Consider the following 19,427-nt stretch of genomic DNA (forward strand, 5'->3'; position numbering starts at 1 on the left):
CAGAGGACCGCTCCTGATTCTTGTCTTTTTTAAACAAGTGGGAGGTGGAAGACAGCAAATGAACTCGAACTCTATACAATTATTTTATTGCTCAACTTGCATCTTCAAAGGCAAACAAACCAAATGGGTCTGCCCCAGGAAACAGAGGTGCTGATCCTTTTCAGAGAATCCTTCACACAATGAACATTCAACCATTATGGCTTTTTCCAAACCATTCGCTCAGAAGAAAGGAGGAAGGAGAATCTGCAGGTCAGATTTTGGCTTCCTATCAATTACAGTTCCATGCTGAAATTTCCGGCCAATGTTAACAGTGAGTTGGTGCCCCCAAAGGGAGAATGAGGACGTCAGAAGGAGCAGTATTTCACTTTTTGCTTCTAAGCTTGCTGCCCTTGCGCTGGTTTAGTTTACACTTCTGCACTTTCTTCTTCATTTTCATCTTCTTTGCTTTATCCTCCTTCACTGGTTTTGCCATGAGCCCAGTGAATCTCTTGGCCAACGATGGCTTCTTCACTGCTTCAGCCCTGTTGGCTGTGTCCCCAGCACTCCCTGATCGGACCCTGCTGGCTGTGTCCTTCTTCAGCGAGTGACTGACTCTCAACTTGCGACCCTTCAGCTCGGCGTTATTCAGTTGTAGGGCCAGAGTTACTGCATCTGTACTCTGCAACAGAAAGCATGACTGTTCACATTATTATTTCGACACTGGGCCCTGCATCTCTCCACCCTTTTTATTGGAATGATCACGTGCTGGCTGTGGTACAAGCAAAACTGAACAACTTGAAGCCAGTAAGGGAAAGACAACAACTTTATTTACACAGCACCATTCAAGGAGCAGAACAGCCCACGCCATCTCACAGAACCATTACCAAACAAAGTCGGACACTGAGACGCTTTAAGAGAGGTGACCAAAATGTGGGGCGAAGCAGCGTGTTTTTAAAGGAGTGTTTCAAATGTAGGAAAGTGAGGTCAAAAGACGGAGAGGTTTAAGGAGGGATTTCCAAAGTTTAGGGTCTCAGCAACTCAAAGCACAGTCACCACTGGAAGGCAAAAGAAAATGGAAATCGTACAACAGCCCAGAATTAGAGGAGTGCATGTGCATCTCAGAGCCAGAACAAGTTACAGAGAAGGAGGGTTATAAGAACTGGAGGAGGTTACAGAGAGAGGGAGGGTGGTAGGGGTTGGAGGAGGTTACAGAGAGAGAGAGGGAGGGTATGGAGGCTGGAGGAGGGTCTAATTCATCAAGGGATCGTTAAAAAAGGACAAAAATTTAAAATTGATTTGTGTGCCTTACGGCATCACCGTTTTGATTAAAATCAATGGAACAAGGACAGTGGGTGCTCTAAAGAGCAGACAGTTTGATTTCTCCCACCTAACTGCATGATCTAAAGTTAAAAAAAACTCATGAAACCCTCTCCACCAGCTCAGACGCCATGGTCTTTTCCAAAAAGCAGGAAAACTGACATGGACAACAGTATGGGAATGAGCAGGAAAATGCGGCAAAGTGAACTGTCCTTTCATACAGCTTGCACCAGTGCAAGACTGAATGGCTGACTTTTGTGGGTCTACATTCTCTGATTCTGAATCTTTGGATTCCAATGCAATATTTTTAAAGTTTCAGTTTGGCTGTGTTGATCATCTCACCTGAAAAAGCACATATCCAAAGCCTTTTCCCATTCCTGATTCACGGTCTCTCACAATCCGGACTGATTCAATTGCACCACATTCCCTGAAGTGTTCCCGTACTTCGTCCTCGTTGATCTCTACACTCAAACACAGCAGAGAAAAGTGAGTTAATCAGCTGCTCAATCAACAATGGAATTCCTTTAGCAGCCCCTGAGCTTTTCAATTACATCAAACAGGTACCAGGCAGGGTAGGTTACTCTTAGAAATGGAACAACACCCCAAACCTCAGCCTATATTCCTGGTTTTGTTAATACAGAAACAAAATCTTGCACTTATAGTGTCATACAGCACGGAAACAGACCCTCCAGTCCAAGCTGACCATAATCCCAAACTAAATTAGTCTCACCTGCCAGCTCCTGGCCCATATCCTTCTAAACCATTCCTATTCACGTAATGTCCATTGTAACTGTACCCCCATCCACCACTTCATCAGGAAATTCATTCCACACATAAACCACACTGTAAAATAAAAACTGCTCCTAATGTCTTTTCTAAATCTCTGTCCTCTCACCTTAAAAATGTGCTCCTCCAGTCTTGAAATCCTCCATTCAAAGGAAAAGACAACTACCATTAACTCTATGTATATCTCTCATTATTTTATAAACCTCGACAAGGACGCCTCTCAACCTTCTACACTCCAGTGAACACACTCCAGCCTAATCAGCCAATCTTTATAACTCAAACCTTCCAACGCTGGCAACATCCCGGTAAATCTCTTCCGAACTCTCTTCAGCTTGATAAATATCCTCCTGTAACCGGGCTACCAGAATTTCCCAAGCATTCCAGAAGAGGCCTCACCACTGTTCTGTACAACGCCAACATGACTTTCTAACTCCTATACTCAAAGGACTGAGCAATAAAGGCAAGAGTCCTCAATGCATCTTTAACCACCCTGCCTATATACAATCTACATCCCTCTGTTCTACAACACTACTCAATGCCCTACCATTAATTGTATAATTCCTGCTCCAGTTTGTTGTGCAGAAGTGCAATTAATCACATTTATCCAGATTGAGCTTCCTCTGCCACTTTTCAGCCCATTGACCCATTTGATCAAGATCCATTTGCAGTCTAAGAAAGCCTTCTTCAATGTCTACTTTTGCCATCATTTTCATGTCATCCGCAAAATTACTGATCATGCCTTCTATATTCTCATCCAAATCATTTAAGTAAATAACAAACAGACGATGACCCAGAACTGATTTCCGTGGAACACCACTGGTGACAGGCCTTCAGTCCGAGAAACAACCCTTCCCCCCACCACACTCTGTCATTAAGCCACTTTTGTACAGCTACAGCCAGTTTCTATCGTATCCTACACATTCTCAGGACATCTCAAAAGTGAAGGATACAAGTTCACAAACAATTTGCTCTGCATAAACAATGAATCCTTTCTTCAATGGAAGGGCACAGTTTGAAAGGCCAAGATAAACTGGAGAATAAAACTGACAAATCACCAGCTACAAAATGACTCATCTTACCATATGGCAAGTTGCCTAAAAAGACTGATCTTCGATGGTCATGCTGCAAAATAAAGAAAGAAAAATAAGATGCTAACACGTAGCCAAGAAAGTATGAATTAACTCAATTTCTTCCTGATGCATAACTCACAATTTTTGACTTGCTGGCTAGGTCAGCCCGGATATGAAAGCCAGTTTGTATTTCATAGCCATTCCTTTAAATAAAAAGGCAAAATTTAGTCAAGACTCTGTATAAAAAGCGCAGACACAGAAACCATTAGAAATACACCATTAAACACACACTACTAGTTAAACATAAATGAAGAAATACATAGCACTATTCAAAACTGAATAACTGTGTATTGTCAAAATTGAGTACTAATTATAATGGAGAATCTCCATCAAACAATAAAATTCAATGTATAATGGTTCCAAAATGTGGGGTTACCCTGTAAGCCTCAGCATTGCACATGAGCACATTTGAACGCAATAAAGTAACACTGAAGGTGATTCAGCCTATTACTCACTGCTGGTGTTGATGTCCCACCTGACATGATCCACCATAACACACTCTCCAGGTGAAGCAGTGCTTTGCCTGCACTTCATGCAATCTAGTCTACAGCAATCACTCTCACAGTATGGTGTCCTCTCTACTGGGGAGATGAAGTGCACACTGGGTGACTGCTTCGCAGAACACCTACATCTGTCTGCAAAAATGACCCTGAGCTTCCAGTTGCCTGCCACTTCAACACACCATCACATGTTCCATGGACAACCTCTGTCTCAGCTTGTTGCAGTGATCCAAAGCTCAGCGCACACTGGAAGGACAGCACCTCATTTGCTGCTTGGGAATCCTGCAGCCTTCTGGACTCAATATCGAGTTCGACAATTTTTGGGCCTGAGCACCTTCTCCCATGTCCTTACTCCAACCAGCACACACCAGGCCTTGTCATCAATGGGCAGCTACCACACAAAACTCACTGTCAACTACCAGTAGTTGAGTTCTGAAGAAGGGTCACTAGACCCAAAAATGTTAACTGTTTTCTGTCCCCAGGTGCTGCCAAATCTGCTGAGTTTTTCCACCAATTTCTGCTTTTGTTTCTGACTTCCAGCAACCACAGTTCTGCTTTTTTTTAAACATTTAAGCAGGTTGTGCGACAGATTTAAATCTAAAACATATGCCTCATGTTCTCATTCAAAGTCAGAGATTACTGAGACAGAACAATGAAAATAAAACAAATGGAGTCAGACAACATACTTTGTCAACGCTCTGATTGCATCACTGTCTTGTTCAAACACTATGTAGGCATTCATATTGTTCCTCTTGGGATGAATCTTCTTCCTAAATTAGCAAGGGGGAACAGTAGTATGAGAGAAGACATTTCATTGAGAAATTTGTTGTTTATTTGTACTTTCAAACATGTGAGTAGAACAAGATGACAGAATGTTTAAAAATAAACTGAGCAAGCAGATAAAAGAGGAATTAGCTCCATATCAATTTTAATTCCAAATTACAGCTACAATGCAGCACAACTTTCCATTGTACTGACTTTGAAGACGTACTGAGGAAAAACACTGGAGGGCAGAGTTTTCTGCAACTAAATGAAGATGGTTGGATCCGTTTAAAGAAATTGCATAGAACTTGTCGTCCAGAAATAAACGATTCAGCTTAACTACTCATTGCAGGTGTTCCTGTTCCTCTTCTCATCTGACAACATCCAACCCCATCAAAAGACAAAAAAAACCCCACAAGCAACTTGTTGCTGTCGAAGAATTTCAACCTTAGTCCAAATATTCCCAGTAATCTTTTCACAGGCTTGGTACAGAAGGACAGCTACCAGTCTGTACAGAATGGGAAGGTGACACATTCAATCCCCGGTCAGCACTGACTAACAGATATCACCACAACTCAGGGCCTTCGAGAGGGGGAAGCAGGAAATCAAAGCCATGTGTAGCTACTATATATAGATTTCTTGTGTATGTGTGCCTGCGTTCATGGATGTACATGGGAACATGCACGAGACAGTGTGTGTGTATGTGTGTGTGTGTGTGTGTGTGTGTGTGTATGTGTGTATGTGTGTGTGTGTGTGTGTGTGTGTGTGTTGTATATGTGTGTGTGTGTATATGTGTGTGTATGTGTGTGTGTGTGTGTGTTGTATATGTGTGTGTGTGTTGTATATGTGTGTGTGTGTGTATATGTGTGTGTATGTGTGTGTGTGTGTGTGTGTGTTGTATATGTGTGTGTGTGTGTGTGTGTGTGTGTGTGTGTGTGTGTGTTTGTGCGCGCGCGCGCGCGCGCGACCTGGAGTTCAGTGTGGGCAGAAGCAGAATTGGCTGCAGTGGCTCCATCCCTGAAAACACTGCTAACTGCCGACCTATCGTGGCGAAAGCTGATGACTGCTGTCTTGATTACTTGCAACATGCAAGTGCACTTTGTCCAAGGGTAGGGGAGAGTGAGGAAGCAGGGCTGTGAAAAACCCCACTGTTGTAGGGTTTATGTCTCTGTTACAAGGAGGGCAGTTACCAGGTTCAACGGCACTTCCCAAATCTACAATCTCTACCACTAAGGAGGACAGGGATAGCACAAACCTGGGAACGCCAAACTTTGCAAGTTCCCCTACAAACCACACACCATCCTGACATGGAAATATATCTCTGTTCTCTGTCAAAATCCCAGAACTTCCTTTCAAGCAACACACATGGACAGCAACGGTTCAAGAAGATAGCTCACTATCATCTTCTGAAGGGTAATTAGGGATGGGCAATGACATCAACATCTCATGAATAAAATGAACAAAGGTAATCATCTGGTGAGCAAGTGGTGTGACTTACTGGATGGTTGCCAATTTCTTGGAGATTTTGGGCTCTGAACGTGCCTTTAGTTCAAGAAACATGAAAAACATAATCAGATTAGTCATGTCGCTCTTATCAAAAGCAAGGAATGCAACAAAACTAGGTCTTGCAGTGAAGTGGTGAACCGTGTAATGCACCATTGTCACCACAGATCATCTTCCAGTCACAGGTAATTACCTGCCTTTGAACTGCACTCTGTGGGTTTCTAGTCACTCAGTCTCAGATGTGCTGTTTAAAAATCTCCTAGTCCTTTCCTTAAAATAGTAAAGTATACATTTATATATTATTGAGGTGGAGAGGGAGGATTGTTAATACCAGTGGACAAGTGTCAATCCACTCCACCGTCCTTCTCCTCTTCAGCCACCAATTAATGCCCTGAATGACTAGTTTAATCCTGGGCCTCAGTTATGTCCTAAATAAATACGTTGTGTCAGTGTTCACTAGTGAGAGAGTTGATGTGGGTATCGGAAGCAGAGAGAACGTGCGTGTGATACAGTTAAAGAAATCAGCATAGACAGAAAGGAGCTTCTGAGTGGTCTGGCGAGCTTAAAAGTGGGTAAATCTCCAAGGCTGGATTAAATGTATCTCAGGCCTTTGAGTGAGGCGAGGGAAGAAACAGCAGATGTGCTTGAAAAACTGTTCAATTATTATTCAAGAATGGAGCAAGGGATAAAGCAAGAAACTACAGGTTGATCAGTCTAACTTGGTGGTGAAGAAACTACTGGGAGGAATTAGCAATCACAAAAATTCTGACAGACAGAATTAATCTGCATTTGGACAGACAGGGATTAATCAACGTCAGTCAGCATGGCTTCGTTAAGAGGTGGTCATGTCTGACTAACTTGATTGAATTTTTCAAAGAGGTCGTGCATTTGATGTAGTCTACTTGCATTTCATCAAGGTTTTTGATAAGTTCCCACATGGGATAGCAACAGAACAGCCCATGGGATCCAAGGAAATTTGGCAAATCGAACCCATAATTGGCTGAGGAGCAGGAAACAGAGGGTGACAGTTGAGAGATGTTTTTTGACTGGAAGTCTGTGCCCAGTGGGGTCGCACAGGGGTCAGTGTTGGGTCCTATTTGTGGTTTATATAAATTATTTTCTCTAGAATGTAAGAGGATTGACTAGTAAGCTTGCAGGATGAAAAATATTGGTGAGATGGTACATAATGAGGAGGCTAGCCTTTGATTACAGCAGGATATAGATGGATATAGATACAGCAGGAATAATGCATTTACCCGGATAAAAGATTAGTGAATGGACAGAATGCAGTGAATACCGGCAAAGATCCACTAAATTGGATAAGGTGATTGTTTAGTGAGGAGGGGCTGCGTAAATTGGGCCTATATTCTTTGGAGATTATAAGCATGAGAAGTGATCTGTATTGAAAAGATACAAGATTCTGAACGAACTTGATAGCTCAATCCAGAGCCTGTTTCCCTCACTGGGACATCTATATAGGCTGGAGAATTGGGCTGATCAGTGAAAAATTTAATGCAGATAAACGTGAGGTGATGTACTTGGGAGAACAAACAAGGGAGGAGAAAACATGATGAGCTGTCGGACTCTGGAAAGCACCAAGGATCAGAGGGACCTTGTGAATGTTCGCCAGTCCCTTAAGGTATCAGGGCAGGTGGTTATGCAGCACATGGTAGTCTGGTCTTTATTAGCCAAGACAGACAGTTTAAGAGCAGGGACGTTATGATGGAACTGTATAAAACATTGATTAGGAGGGATTACATTACAGGAGGGATATAGCACTGGAGCGTGCACAGGAGATTTTGCAGCACATTGATCGTGCTGGAGAGTTTCAGTTACGAAGAGAGATTTATCAGATGGGGGCTGCTTTCCTTAGAGCAGAGAGGATTGAGAGGGGACACGACTGAGATGTATAAGGTTATGAGAGGCATAGGCAAGGTAGACAGGAATAAAACTTTCCCCCTGGTGGAGGGATCTTTGGCTAGGGGCATAGATTTAAGGTAAGGGTAGAGGGATTAGAATCATTTGGTGGCTGTTTTTGACTGGCATGGATGTGATGGGCCAAAGGCTGTAGATTTCTGTGACTGTAGCTGCCTGTACAAGTCAGGGAAAAGGCTGCTCTCCTTATGGGGCCACAGAGATAGCTGTATTTTAGTTATAGAAAGCTTTGATGAGGTCCCATTTGAAGAGCCACATTTTTGGATTTACATTGCAAATTCACCAGAATGATACTGGGTCTAAATGGCTCACATTATGAAGATATGGACCAGACTCATTTTTTAAAAAATATCAGAATGTGTCAGAGATTTACCAAAGCAAAATGACACTGTAACAAATGGATTAGAGATTTTTGAGGACATAACCGAGTAGATAAGAGTATAAATTCTTGGCATCACGTTTTAGGAAGGATACCAAGGCACGAAAAGCTGCAGAAAAAATTCATAAGAATGGTCCTAAAAGTTTCAAACTGGAAAAAGCTGAAGCGATTTGGAAGTGATGTTTAAGAGCATGTGGTGTCTGGACAGAGTAGATAGGGAGAGACTGTTTCTGATGGGCATGGGTCAAAAACCAAAGGATATTAATTTACAGTGATGATAAAGGCGACATGTGCAAAAAACTTCTTTTATACACATTGGTGATTAAGATCCGACATGCACGAACTGAATGTTTGGTGGGCACTGAAGAAAACTGGCTAATTATCCAAAGAGAAAAGACTAGCAGGGGTTCAGGGAAAGGCTCGGAAAGGGGGTCTAGTTGAATTGCTGTTACAGGGAGCTGGAGTAGAAAACATGGGCTCTATAGGCACCTTCTTTCTGTAACTTTTCTAAAATTCTGAGACATGGATTCCCAAAAATGCATTTAATTCACAACAAAAGGTAATACGCAATGTAACTACTCATCAATTAGGAATAATGCATTTACCCGGATAAAAGATTAGTTAATGGACAGAATGCAGTGAATACCGGCAAAGATCCACTAAATTGGATAAGGTGATTGTGTAGTGAGGAGGGGCTGCGTAAATTGGGCCTATATTCTTTGGAGTTTATAAGCAAGAGAAGTGATCTGAATTGACAAGATTCTGAAGGAACTTGATAGCTCAATCCAGAGCCTGTTTCCCTCACTGGGACATCTTGAATGTGTGTGTGTGTGTGTGTGTGTGTGTGTGTGTGTGTGTGTGTGTGTGTGTGTGTGTGTGTGTGTGGTGGGGGGGTCATAATCTTGGGATGACTGGTTGGTATTTTTGGAATGAGGTGAAAATAAATTACTTCACTCAGAGGGCTGCGAATCTTCAGAGTGCAGATACTTCAGTATTCGCTATACTTAAGTCGGAGATAAACCTTTGATCTTTCAGGACACCAAGGAGAGTGATCAGATGACCAACTACGATGAAAGTACGATTAGGGCTGAATGGTCCATCCTATTCTTACTTATGTTCGACACTGATCTTTGAAGATAGAGGGGAGGCATCCGAGAGGCCTTTTTACATTATTAAAATGTTCTAACACTGTAGATGGAGGTTACCTATTCCTTTGGCAGGCAGACAAGGACAAGGCAGTATGACCTTAAAACTGGAGCAAGGTCAGTTGTATTTTCTCGGTTCAGTAACCCTCTTTATCCACACATTTTAGAAACATCTGAAGACAGGTTTCACTAGCTGGGAGAACAGGCTCCTGGTTTTGGTTGAGTGAGATGGTACTGGGAGGAGCATCTCCCCTCGGTTTGGGAGCTGAAGCACTGAAATGTGTTGGAAATCAAAACCACAACCTTCTGAAAATAAAAGAAATGCTCATCACACGGAACCCGGCGCTTTCCAGAGTAAAATGCTGACAGTGAGTTCACCAGCTCCAGCTCTGCAACCAATAATATGTAACATAAAAAATAAATGTGGTCTTACCACTGAACGGAATCGTACTGACTCAATTGGTCCAAACTCTTTAAATAGCACTTTGATCATCTGTTTAAAAGATACAAACAATCTAATACGATATGTAATATCTTATTCCAAGTGATACACTTGGAGACAGGAGGATAATATTCTCAGATACAAAAACAGTATTTAATGTTATTACTGTAATTTAACTACTTAAAATTAGGAGTGAGAACAAGGCTTAGTCTATCTAATTTGCCTTCTGCCATTGTGGTATTCACAAAAACATGCATTGCTAATACCTTTCACAAGCACAGAGATCCCAAAGGATTTTATAGCCAATGAAGAGGTTTGGATTACTGTTGTAATGTAGGAAAAGCTGCAAGCAGTCTATATGCAGCAAGAAGTGTGATTCTGACCAGATCATTTGATCTGAGCTGAGCGATAAATATTGGTCAGGGTACAAATTTAATAGAACTGTTAACGATTCACAGAAATCAACCTGATGATTCCAGCTACTACCACTTCATAAAAGAAATCAATAAAATCTTTACAGGTGAAAAGCTTCAAATACCAAGGACCTAAAGTCACCAATTCCTTCTGGACACGGGCTGCCTATTGAAGTCAAATTATTCATATATCTGCTAAAATACTGCCTGAAAGTTACCTCAATAGGTGAACATGAATGAGAACGGAAGATGCATAATAAAGTCCAAACCTTAAAACTGATTTTAAAAAAAGCTAATACTGCAGGTAGTGTAAATCTGAAAAAGAAAAACTGAAAATACTGGAAATGCACAATCAACTATGTCCGAAGTGTCATACTGGGCTCAAAAACTCCATTTTCCGCTCAACAGATACTGCCAGACTTGTTACTCTGTTGCGAAGCCAGGTACAGTTTTTGATGTTTGTAAAATGATAAGGGGAAGATGTGTGGTTCCTTTAAAAGATGAAATATTTTTCTAGGCTGGGAGATTTTAAAAAAGTGCAGGTGTGCAAAGAGCTTCTGAAATTGAAACACTGCATCAAAAGACTATGTGGTTAACGGCCCAGGCAACCAGTGTGAAAATCAGCCAACTAATTTAAACTAGGCACATAGAAACTGAAAACTAATTAAATTTAAACCTGAGATAATAAAGTGTGAAGCTGGATGGACACAGCAGGCCAAGCAGCATCTCAGAAGCACAAAAGCTGACGTTTCGGGCCTAGACCCTTCATCAGAGCGGGTCTAGGCCCGAAACGTCAGCTTTTGTGCTCCTGAGATGCTGCTTGGCCTGCTGTGTTCATCCAGCTTCACACTTTATTATCTTGGATTCTCCAGCATCTGCAGTTCCCATTATCTCTGATAAATTTAAACCTGATGGCTTTGACAACCTAGGACCAATCCTAGTGTAAGAAATTAATAGGTTATCAAGGATATAACAGAGGGCATTTGAAAATTGGTATGAGAGCAAGTGCCATCCAAAAGAGTTAACAACCCATCAGCTGAAGGGGAAATCACTGGCTCTCACAGAACTCTCTAAGCTCTCAGAAAATCATCAAATTAAAGATACAGCAGCACTCTTAGTTGATATGCTGGACACAAATTTGACATAGAGAAGCATTCTTGACACAAGAATTTGAGAGAGAAAGGAGCTCCTGATGGAAAATAACCAGACGGGGCATGGAGCATTCCGGAGGATGAACATTAGCTGTAATTTTGAGCGATGAAGTTTCAATTTATTTTGAGTTTATATAAGTGGGGCTTATATTTATTGGAACAGCATACCATTAGAATTTTATTTTATACAGGATTAGTTAGTAGTTAAAGGGGAATTGTTGGGTTTATTAGTAGTTCTGTTAAATTTGTGTACTGTTAGAATTAGATAAATAAATTGTTACTTGTTGATGATAGAGTGAATGAAAGGATTTTATTTTATTTAACCACTCCTTTATAACAGATTGGGAGATGAGAGGCAGTTTATACCTCTTTTCACACTTCGTTTAACAGATTATGAGGGGAGGCGACCTTCTCTGGGTGTTTCGGTTTTAGTTATCAGATGGGGGTGGGGTCAGCCTCTGCTTCATAACAACTGTCCCCAGCACTGTCTATTTTAATTCTAATTTCCACTATTCACAACATTTTGCATTTATATTAGCATGAACATTTTGAGAGGGTGACTATATTATCTGTGCCCCATTCTGCTACCATGTTAGTGACTGTGCCTTCATCCAGTAAGGTCATGAACTCTGGAATTCCCTGCCTAAGTTCCTCTTTCCTTGTTAAAAATGTTCCTTAGAGCCTTTCTCTTTGACTAAGCTTTTGTTCATCTGTCATTACACCTCCTTAAGTAGCTCATTTTGTGAACTATGCTGCTGTGAAGCCCCTTTCGGGTGTTTTGATGCACTAATAGTGCTGTGTTGAGGCACGTTGTTGTACTGTCAGATCCTGACTGAGATGAACTAACTGAGGATCGCAGTATTGACCCACAGTCCCTTTAAGCATGCTGTCCTTCTGATCAGCAGATGGTACACAAACCCTCAGTCATTTCTCACCTGTTTACTGCAATCTGATGGCAGGTTCCCAACAAACAGGGTCCTCCTATTCTTTATCCTCTCTAGAGCAGGGTTGGCTGTGTTTTTCTGATTCCCAGCTTCAGCCTTTTCTTTCGTTACCTCCCCAGCAACTGGCAACTTGCCTTGTTCTGCCTTCTTGCTCCGTTTCTGCTTCCTGTTTTGGTCCCCTTCACCTTCCTCATCTGCTGCTCTCAAGGCATCCTCGCTGCAAACGATACAAAGAGAGGGCAGCTGAGAGAGAGGCAGGGTGACAATTGTCATGTTACTATCTGCTCCAACTTCTCTGCACCCTATGAATCCACGTTTCTCCAAGATCCTGACTCTCAACACCCCCGACTACCTCCTGCCCAATCCTGCATTCCCCACACATTCTGACACCAAGTCTGATCTTCTGACACCCTCCAATACTGCTCCCCCACAATCCTGACATTCCCGCATGTTCCCCTCTAAAATGCTGACTCGCTGCCACAAAACAATACATTTTGTCCTTCTGCCAGTCCAGCTCTCCTTGGCTGCATCCTTGCTATGCATTGATCATACTGATGGTAGGAAGTGAAATCTCCCAGTTCTCAAGCTATTTTGCAAGGAGCTTTGAGCCACACTCCTGCAGAAGATTACCCGTATCTGGCAGTTGTACAACAGTAATACCAGTTTAGGATGGCATTTTAAAATAGTTGGAAACAGAAACAGATCAGTGCATCATCTGAAGCAATGCATTTGCTGAATAGAGCAGCTGTAATAAAAGGAGAGGACAGTTTGTTAAATACATAAAAGGTGCAGCATTATAACAGCCTTGCTGCAAATGTATAAGGGTTTGGTCAGCGTACCTGTGGGACTTGGAAATATTTCACAGTTCCTTCAGTGTCACTGGGTCACAATCCTGGAACTCCCTCCCTAACGGCACTGTGGGTCTACCTACAGCACACAAACTGCAGCACTTCAAAAAAAGCTCACCACCACCTCCTCAAAGGCAACAATGTATAGGAAATAAATGTGATCTCCCACACTCTACCATCTGTGCTACATGGATCTCCCACACACTACCAGCTGTGAACTCAAGGCCATCCAAAACTCTGCTGTCCAGATCCTCATTCTCACCAAGTCCTGCTCACCACCTCCCCATGCGCACTCAGCTGCACTGGCTTCAGTTATGGAAACCTCCAACTTTAAAATTCATCTTCCTTGTTTACCCTCGAGCCCTCAAGCTCTGAAAGTCCTTCCTTGAAACTCTCCTGCTGCTACCTTTTCCTTGAAGATGTTCCTTAAAATCTGACTCTTCACCAAGTCACATGTCCTAAGGTTTCCTTGAGTGGCTCCATGCCAAACTCTGCTTTTGCGTGCCCACAAAGTGCTTTCAGACATTTCATTCTGATAAAGACACTTAAAAGTGACAAGTTGCTGCCACACTAACAGAATGAAGTTATACCCACGGGTTATATGATAATACTACCACCACTCACCACTGGGCCAATTTCCTCTCAGCAGCTATGAGTTCTTTCTTCACACAAACAGGCTTCTTCTGATCCAGCTTCTGTTGCTTGGCCTGAGCGGTTGCATCAGATTCATCCTCCACAAGATCCCTCTTCCTGCAGCTGACCTGAGGGTGAACAATCTCAAATTAACCACCCCACAAAACCGCTGTAAGAGCAGAAAGCCCCATCCACTCAAGCTCTCAGCCTCTTTTTATTGCTGACCTGACTTAAAGAACTGTTGTGCTGGTGCAATGGGAGTTAACAGTGAATCAACTGCTTAAACACAGGGGCAGGAAAATGTTAGCCTTTTGTGTCTCCACCATGGGGGGACTTACCGCGCTCTCTGGCACAGGAGTGAAGATTGGCTGAGTAGCAGAGGGTGGATTGCTGAAGAGTGTAACCAGTGGATTTGTCTTACATTTCCTTGCCTGCTTCTGGAACAGACTGTTAGCCACCTGGCCCACCACATAGCTTCCCATTGCTTCATTCATTCCAGTACTGCAGAATTGGAGAGAAAAGTTGATCAGCAAAAACAAGAGACTCAAACAGTTGAACAGCATTATGGAAGTAACCTTTCAGTCCATTCAAGATGTACTGGCCATTTTAAAGAACTTTACAATTATACGCATTCCCCTGCTTTATCTTCTTGCTCCCTGTTCAAATAGTTCTCAAATTCTCTTTTAAATCCACTTTCAGGTGATGCATTTCCGATCACAACTCATCGTGTAACAAAATTCTCAGTTCCCCTCAGTTTCGTACCCTAATTATGTCCAATTTCTTTGCTGGGTTACTAACACTTCCTGTCACAAAAAAACAGGCTCATCGGGTCCCTGAGAAGATTGATCACCTTGATCACATAGTCAGCTCAGTGGGCCTGCACCCTGTGTGTGTGTGTGTGTGTGTGTGTGTGTGTGTGTGTGTGTGTGTGTAGATATCTTAGAATCATAGAATCCCTACGGTGTGGTCGCAAGCCATCAAGTCTACATGACCTTCTGAACAGCATCCCACCCCATCCCTGGAAACCTGCGTTTCCCATGGCTAACCCAACTAGCCTGCACACCCTGGACACCACCACAGGGGGAATTTAGCACGGCCAATTCACCGACCCTGCAGATATTTAGCCTGCGGAAGGAAAGTGGAGCCCCAGGAGGAAACCCACGCAGACACAGCGAGAATGTACAAACTCCACAGAACTGAACACAGATCACTGGTGCTGCAAGGCAGCAGAGCTAACCACTGAGCCACCTGTGCCAAATTTTGGTGCCAATCTCTTGCCTTCTCCCTGGAACAATTCTACACGTTGCTCATTAACTCCGAAAATCAGCAGCAGCACAGGCAGGAGCGGTAGGAAACAACGAAAAATAGCAGCAGCTCTGTCTGAACGTGGTGAATTAATCTGGATACACCTTCACTTTTCACTGTGTCAGGCCTTTCTGAGGTGCTACATGCATGTGCATGCCAAGGGCCTTGGACCTGACACGCCGGCGGTTTGCCTTCAGTGTCGGTGTCTGGGGTCATGGTCTGGAGCCAGCACTAACAGACCCGGGTCTGGGTCACAGACAAAGTCTCATGTATGGGTCAAGGTCTGGAAACTCTCGCAACCCAACTCACTGGCAAGGTCTGACCAACCAGCCCCTCCCAAGGTGAAGACTCCCTTATTTAAATCGCCCAGAGTCAGTCACTCAGTGTGAAACCAAGCCATATTAAAGGGAATGCTGGGTGATTACAAAGGTAGAAAGACATAGAAATAAAGAAGAATAATTGAGATGAAGACAGCGGAGAAAGGAGCAAAAACTCTCACTCCTGAGAATCTCTCTCGGTCTCTACCTTCGGCATAAAAACAAACATCCAAACACACACACACACACACACACACACACACAATCTCTCTATCCTCGGTATATATTCTGTCCCTCCCTATTCTGGATTTTCACTCTTGCTGGCTGTCTTTCTCCATCTCTGTTGTAGAAGTATACTCCCCGAGTCTTTATCTAAACCATGAGGAGTACACTGACTCAGCGGTTAGCAATGCTGCCTCACAGCACCAGGGACCTGGGTTTGATTCCATCCTCAGGCAACTGTCTGTGCAGAGTTTGCACGTTCTCCCTGCGTCTGTATGGGTTTCCCCTGGGTGGTCCAGTTTCCTCCCACAGTCCAAAGATGTGCAAGTTAGCCATGGAGATGGAAGGTTACAGGGATAGCTGGGGACTTTGTCTGGGTGAAATGCTCTTCAAAGGGTTGGTGCTGACTTGATGGACTGAATGGCCTCTCCGCACTGTAGAATTCTGTTTCTATATGTTCTCTTTTCTAGTTCTACAGAGGCTAAAGTGAACATAAGCCGCTTAGAAAATGAATCTGGAAGATATTTACTGGTAACAAGGAAATGGCAGAAGCATTAAACAGATATTTTACACCAATCTTATCCCCTTTAATATTAAAGAATACAGGGAGGATTTAAATTCCATCAATAGAGCAGTAGTATTTGACAAACTAAAGGGATTAAATGCAGTTAAATCCCCTGGCCTTGATGGCGTCAATCCTAGGATCAGAAAAGAAGTAGCTACGGAGATAGTGGATGCATCAGTTGTAATTTTCCAAAAGTTCTTAGATTCTGGAGATGTACCAGAAGATTGGGAAATTGCTAAGGTGACAGTCTTCAGTGTGATCTGCCTATTCAAAACAGGAGGGAAACAATAAAAGGGGGTTACAACAGGCTGATTAGTCTAACATTTATTGTTGAAAAATGTTCAAATCAATTATTAAGGAAGTAATAGCATGTTTGAATAAATACAATCTAGCTTAGCAGAATCAACATGGTTTCACAAAGGGAAATCATATCTAACTTATTAGTGTTTCTTGAAGAAGTCTCAACCAGACTGGAGAGAGGGGAACCTGTAGATGAGTTGTAATTGGTCTTCCAGAAGGTGTTTGAAACGATACCTTACCAAAGATTGTTGTAAGAGCCCATGTTGGAGGTAGTATATTGGCATGGATACAGAATTGGTTAATAGGCAGGAAAGAGCGAGTAGGGTAAGGGATTCTTTTACAAGTTGGTGACCTGTGACCAGCAGGGTTTCACAGTGATCGCAACTGTTTACAATATATATTAATGACTTGAAGGAAGGAGGTGGATGTACTGTAGCTAAATTTAGTGATAACACTAAAATAAGTGGAAAAGCAGGTTTGTGAGAGGGTCAGAAACAGTTTACAGAGATAGTGACAGGTTACGTGAGTGGGCAAAACATTGGCGAATGGCGTATAACATAAGGAAAAATGTGAAGTTGTTCATTTTGGAAGGGAGAACAAAAGAACAGAGTACTAGTGAAATAGAGAAAAACTGCAGAAAGCTGTAACAGAAAGGGAATTGGAGGTACTTGTGCAGGAAACACAGAAAGCTAGTATACAGGTGCAGCAGGTAATCAGGAAGGATTATGAAATATTGGCCCTTATTTCAAAGGGGCTGGGATATAACAGTAGGGAAGTCTTGCTGCAACTGTACAATGTGCTGGTGGTACCACATCTAGAATACTGTGAACAGTTTTGGACCCCTTATTTAAGAAAATACATAATTTCTCTGGAGGCAGTTCAAAGAAATTTTGCTAGTATGACTCCTAGTCGGGACAGATTGTTTTATGGGCAAAGATTAAAAGTGTTGGCACTCTAACCACTTGGGATTAGAAGATCGAGAGGTGATCTAATTGAAACATAAGGGGCTTGACAGAGTGAATGTTGATAGGATGTTTCTCCTCATCTGAGAGTCTAGGATCAAAGGGTACAGTCTCAGACAAAAAGGGGCACCAATTTAACACAGAAATGAGGAGGTTTCTCTTATCTCAGGGCCAGGAATCTTTGATATGCCTTGTCACAATGTGCTGGTAGGGGCAGTCCTTTTTCATGTTTGAGGCTGAGGTAGATAGGTTCTTGATCAGTGAAGGAATCAAGGATTATGGGGAATAGGCAGGAAAGTGGACTTGGGGAATGTTGGAAATAGCCACGATCCCATTGATTGGTGGATCAGGGTCAGGATGAGGATCGGGGCAGGGTCAGGGTCATGTTCATGATGAGGGTCATGGTCATGGTCAGGGGTCAGGGGACCAAACAGCCTGCTCCTGTTCCTATTTCTTACGGTCTGACCATCCCAGCCAACACAACACTCACTCTCTCTCCATTCCCGGCCACTCACACACACTCTCACTCTCACGTTTCTTTCCTCTCCTTCCTCTTCATGTCCGCCATGTTCCTGGTTCCCGAAGTGCGCCGCTGAATCTCTTCCCCCGCCCTCCACCTGGCTGCCGGAAGTGGCGTGTGTGTGTGTGTGAGATTGCTGTCCCCGGAGATTGCCGAGCGGCTCGAACCGCCCGGAACCGGAAGGGTCCGGCCTGGCCCGATCACCAGCCCCCAGTCCCGGGGATTCACTCTGCACACCGCCCCGCCCGCATCCCACCCGCCTCCTCCACGGACACGGACACTGACACTGACACTCATTGATCACTCACTCTTCATCTGCAGCTTGCTGTGACTGTGTTTCGGAGTGGCCAGGCAGGGGGAGGGGCAGAGCGGGGAGTGAAGGTGGGGGGGGGGAGGGGGAGTGAAGGTGGGGGGGGGGAGGGGGAGTGAAGGTGGGGGGGGGGAGTGAAGGGGGGGGGGGAGTGAAGGTGGGTGGGGGGGGGGAGTGAAGGTGGGTGGGGGGGGGGAGTGAAGGTGGGGGGGGGGGGGGAGTGAAGGTGGGGGGGGGGGAGGGGGAGTGAAGGTGGGGGGGGGGAGGGGGAGTGAAGGTGGGGGGGGGGAGGGGGAGTGAAGGTGGGGGGGGGAGGGGGAGTGAAGGTGGGGGGGGGGAGGGGGAGTGAAGGTGGGGGGGGGAGGGGGAGTGAAGGTGGGGGGGGGAGGGGGAGTGAAGGTGGGGGGGGGAGGGGGAGTGAAGGTGGGGGGGGGAGGGGGAGTGAAGGTGGGGGGGGGAGGGGGAGTGAAGGTGGGGGAGTGAAGGTGGGGGGGGGAGGGGGAGTGAAGGTGGGGGAGTGAAGGTGGGGGGGGAGGGGGAGTGAAGGTGGGGGGGGAGGGGGAGTGAAGGGGGGAGGGGGAGTGAAGGTGGGGGGGGGGAGGGGGAGTGAAGGTGGGGGGGGGAGGGGGAGTGAAGGTGGGGGGGGGAGGGGGAGTGAAGGTGGGGGGGGGAGGGAGCTGGGAGTGAAGGTGGGGGGGGGGAGCTGGGAGTGAAGGTGGGGGGGGGGAGGGGGAGTGAAGGTGGGGGGGGGGAGTGAAGGTGGGGGGGGGGGAGTGAAGGGGGGGGGAGTGAAGGGGGGGGAGTGAAGGGGGGGGGAGTGAAGGGGGGGGGGAGTGAAGGGGGGGGGGAGTGAAGGGGGGGGGAGTGAAGGGGGGGGAGTGAAGGGGGGGGAGTGAGGGGGGGGGAGTGAAGGGGGGGGAGGGGGAGTGAAGGTGGGGGGAGTGAAGGGGGGGGGAGTGAAGGGGGGGGAGGGGGAGTGAAGGTGGGGGGGGGGAGGGGGAGTGAAGGTGGGGGGGGGGAGAGGGGGAGTGAAGGTGGGGGGGGGGGAGAGGGGGAGTG

At 44.8% G+C, this 19,427-nt stretch overlaps 1 protein-coding gene across 4 annotated transcripts; it reads right to left on the reverse strand.

Annotated features, from left to right (window-relative positions):
• Positions 1-59: 59 nt before the first annotated feature.
• On the reverse strand, positions 60-18,199 carry rbm34 (RNA binding motif protein 34). 4 transcript variants are annotated; one of them, XM_059645546.1, is made up of 11 exons: positions 18,072-18,199; positions 14,206-14,368; positions 13,859-13,995; positions 12,378-12,603; positions 9,870-9,929; positions 5,973-6,016; positions 4,399-4,482; positions 3,292-3,355; positions 3,162-3,204; positions 1,639-1,757; positions 60-658 (listed from the first exon to the last, which is right to left on the reverse strand). In XM_059645546.1, the coding sequence occupies exons 1-11, from the start codon at positions 18,104-18,106 to the stop codon at positions 362-364; spliced, it is 1,272 nt and encodes a 423-aa protein (XP_059501529.1). In that variant the 5' UTR covers positions 18,107-18,199; the 3' UTR covers positions 60-361. The 4 variants fall into 4 exon arrangements, with proteins under 4 accessions (XP_059501529.1, XP_059501531.1, XP_059501530.1 ...); XM_059645548.1 differs by having other exon boundaries at positions 18,066-18,146; XM_059645547.1 differs by having other exon boundaries at positions 18,029-18,145.
• Positions 18,200-19,427: the final 1,228 nt, after the last annotated feature.

The sequence above is a fragment of the Stegostoma tigrinum genome, chromosome 4 (genome assembly GCF_030684315.1).
Source record: "Stegostoma tigrinum isolate sSteTig4 chromosome 4, sSteTig4.hap1, whole genome shotgun sequence".
Classification (NCBI taxonomy): Eukaryota; Metazoa; Chordata; class Chondrichthyes; order Orectolobiformes; family Stegostomatidae; genus Stegostoma; species Stegostoma tigrinum.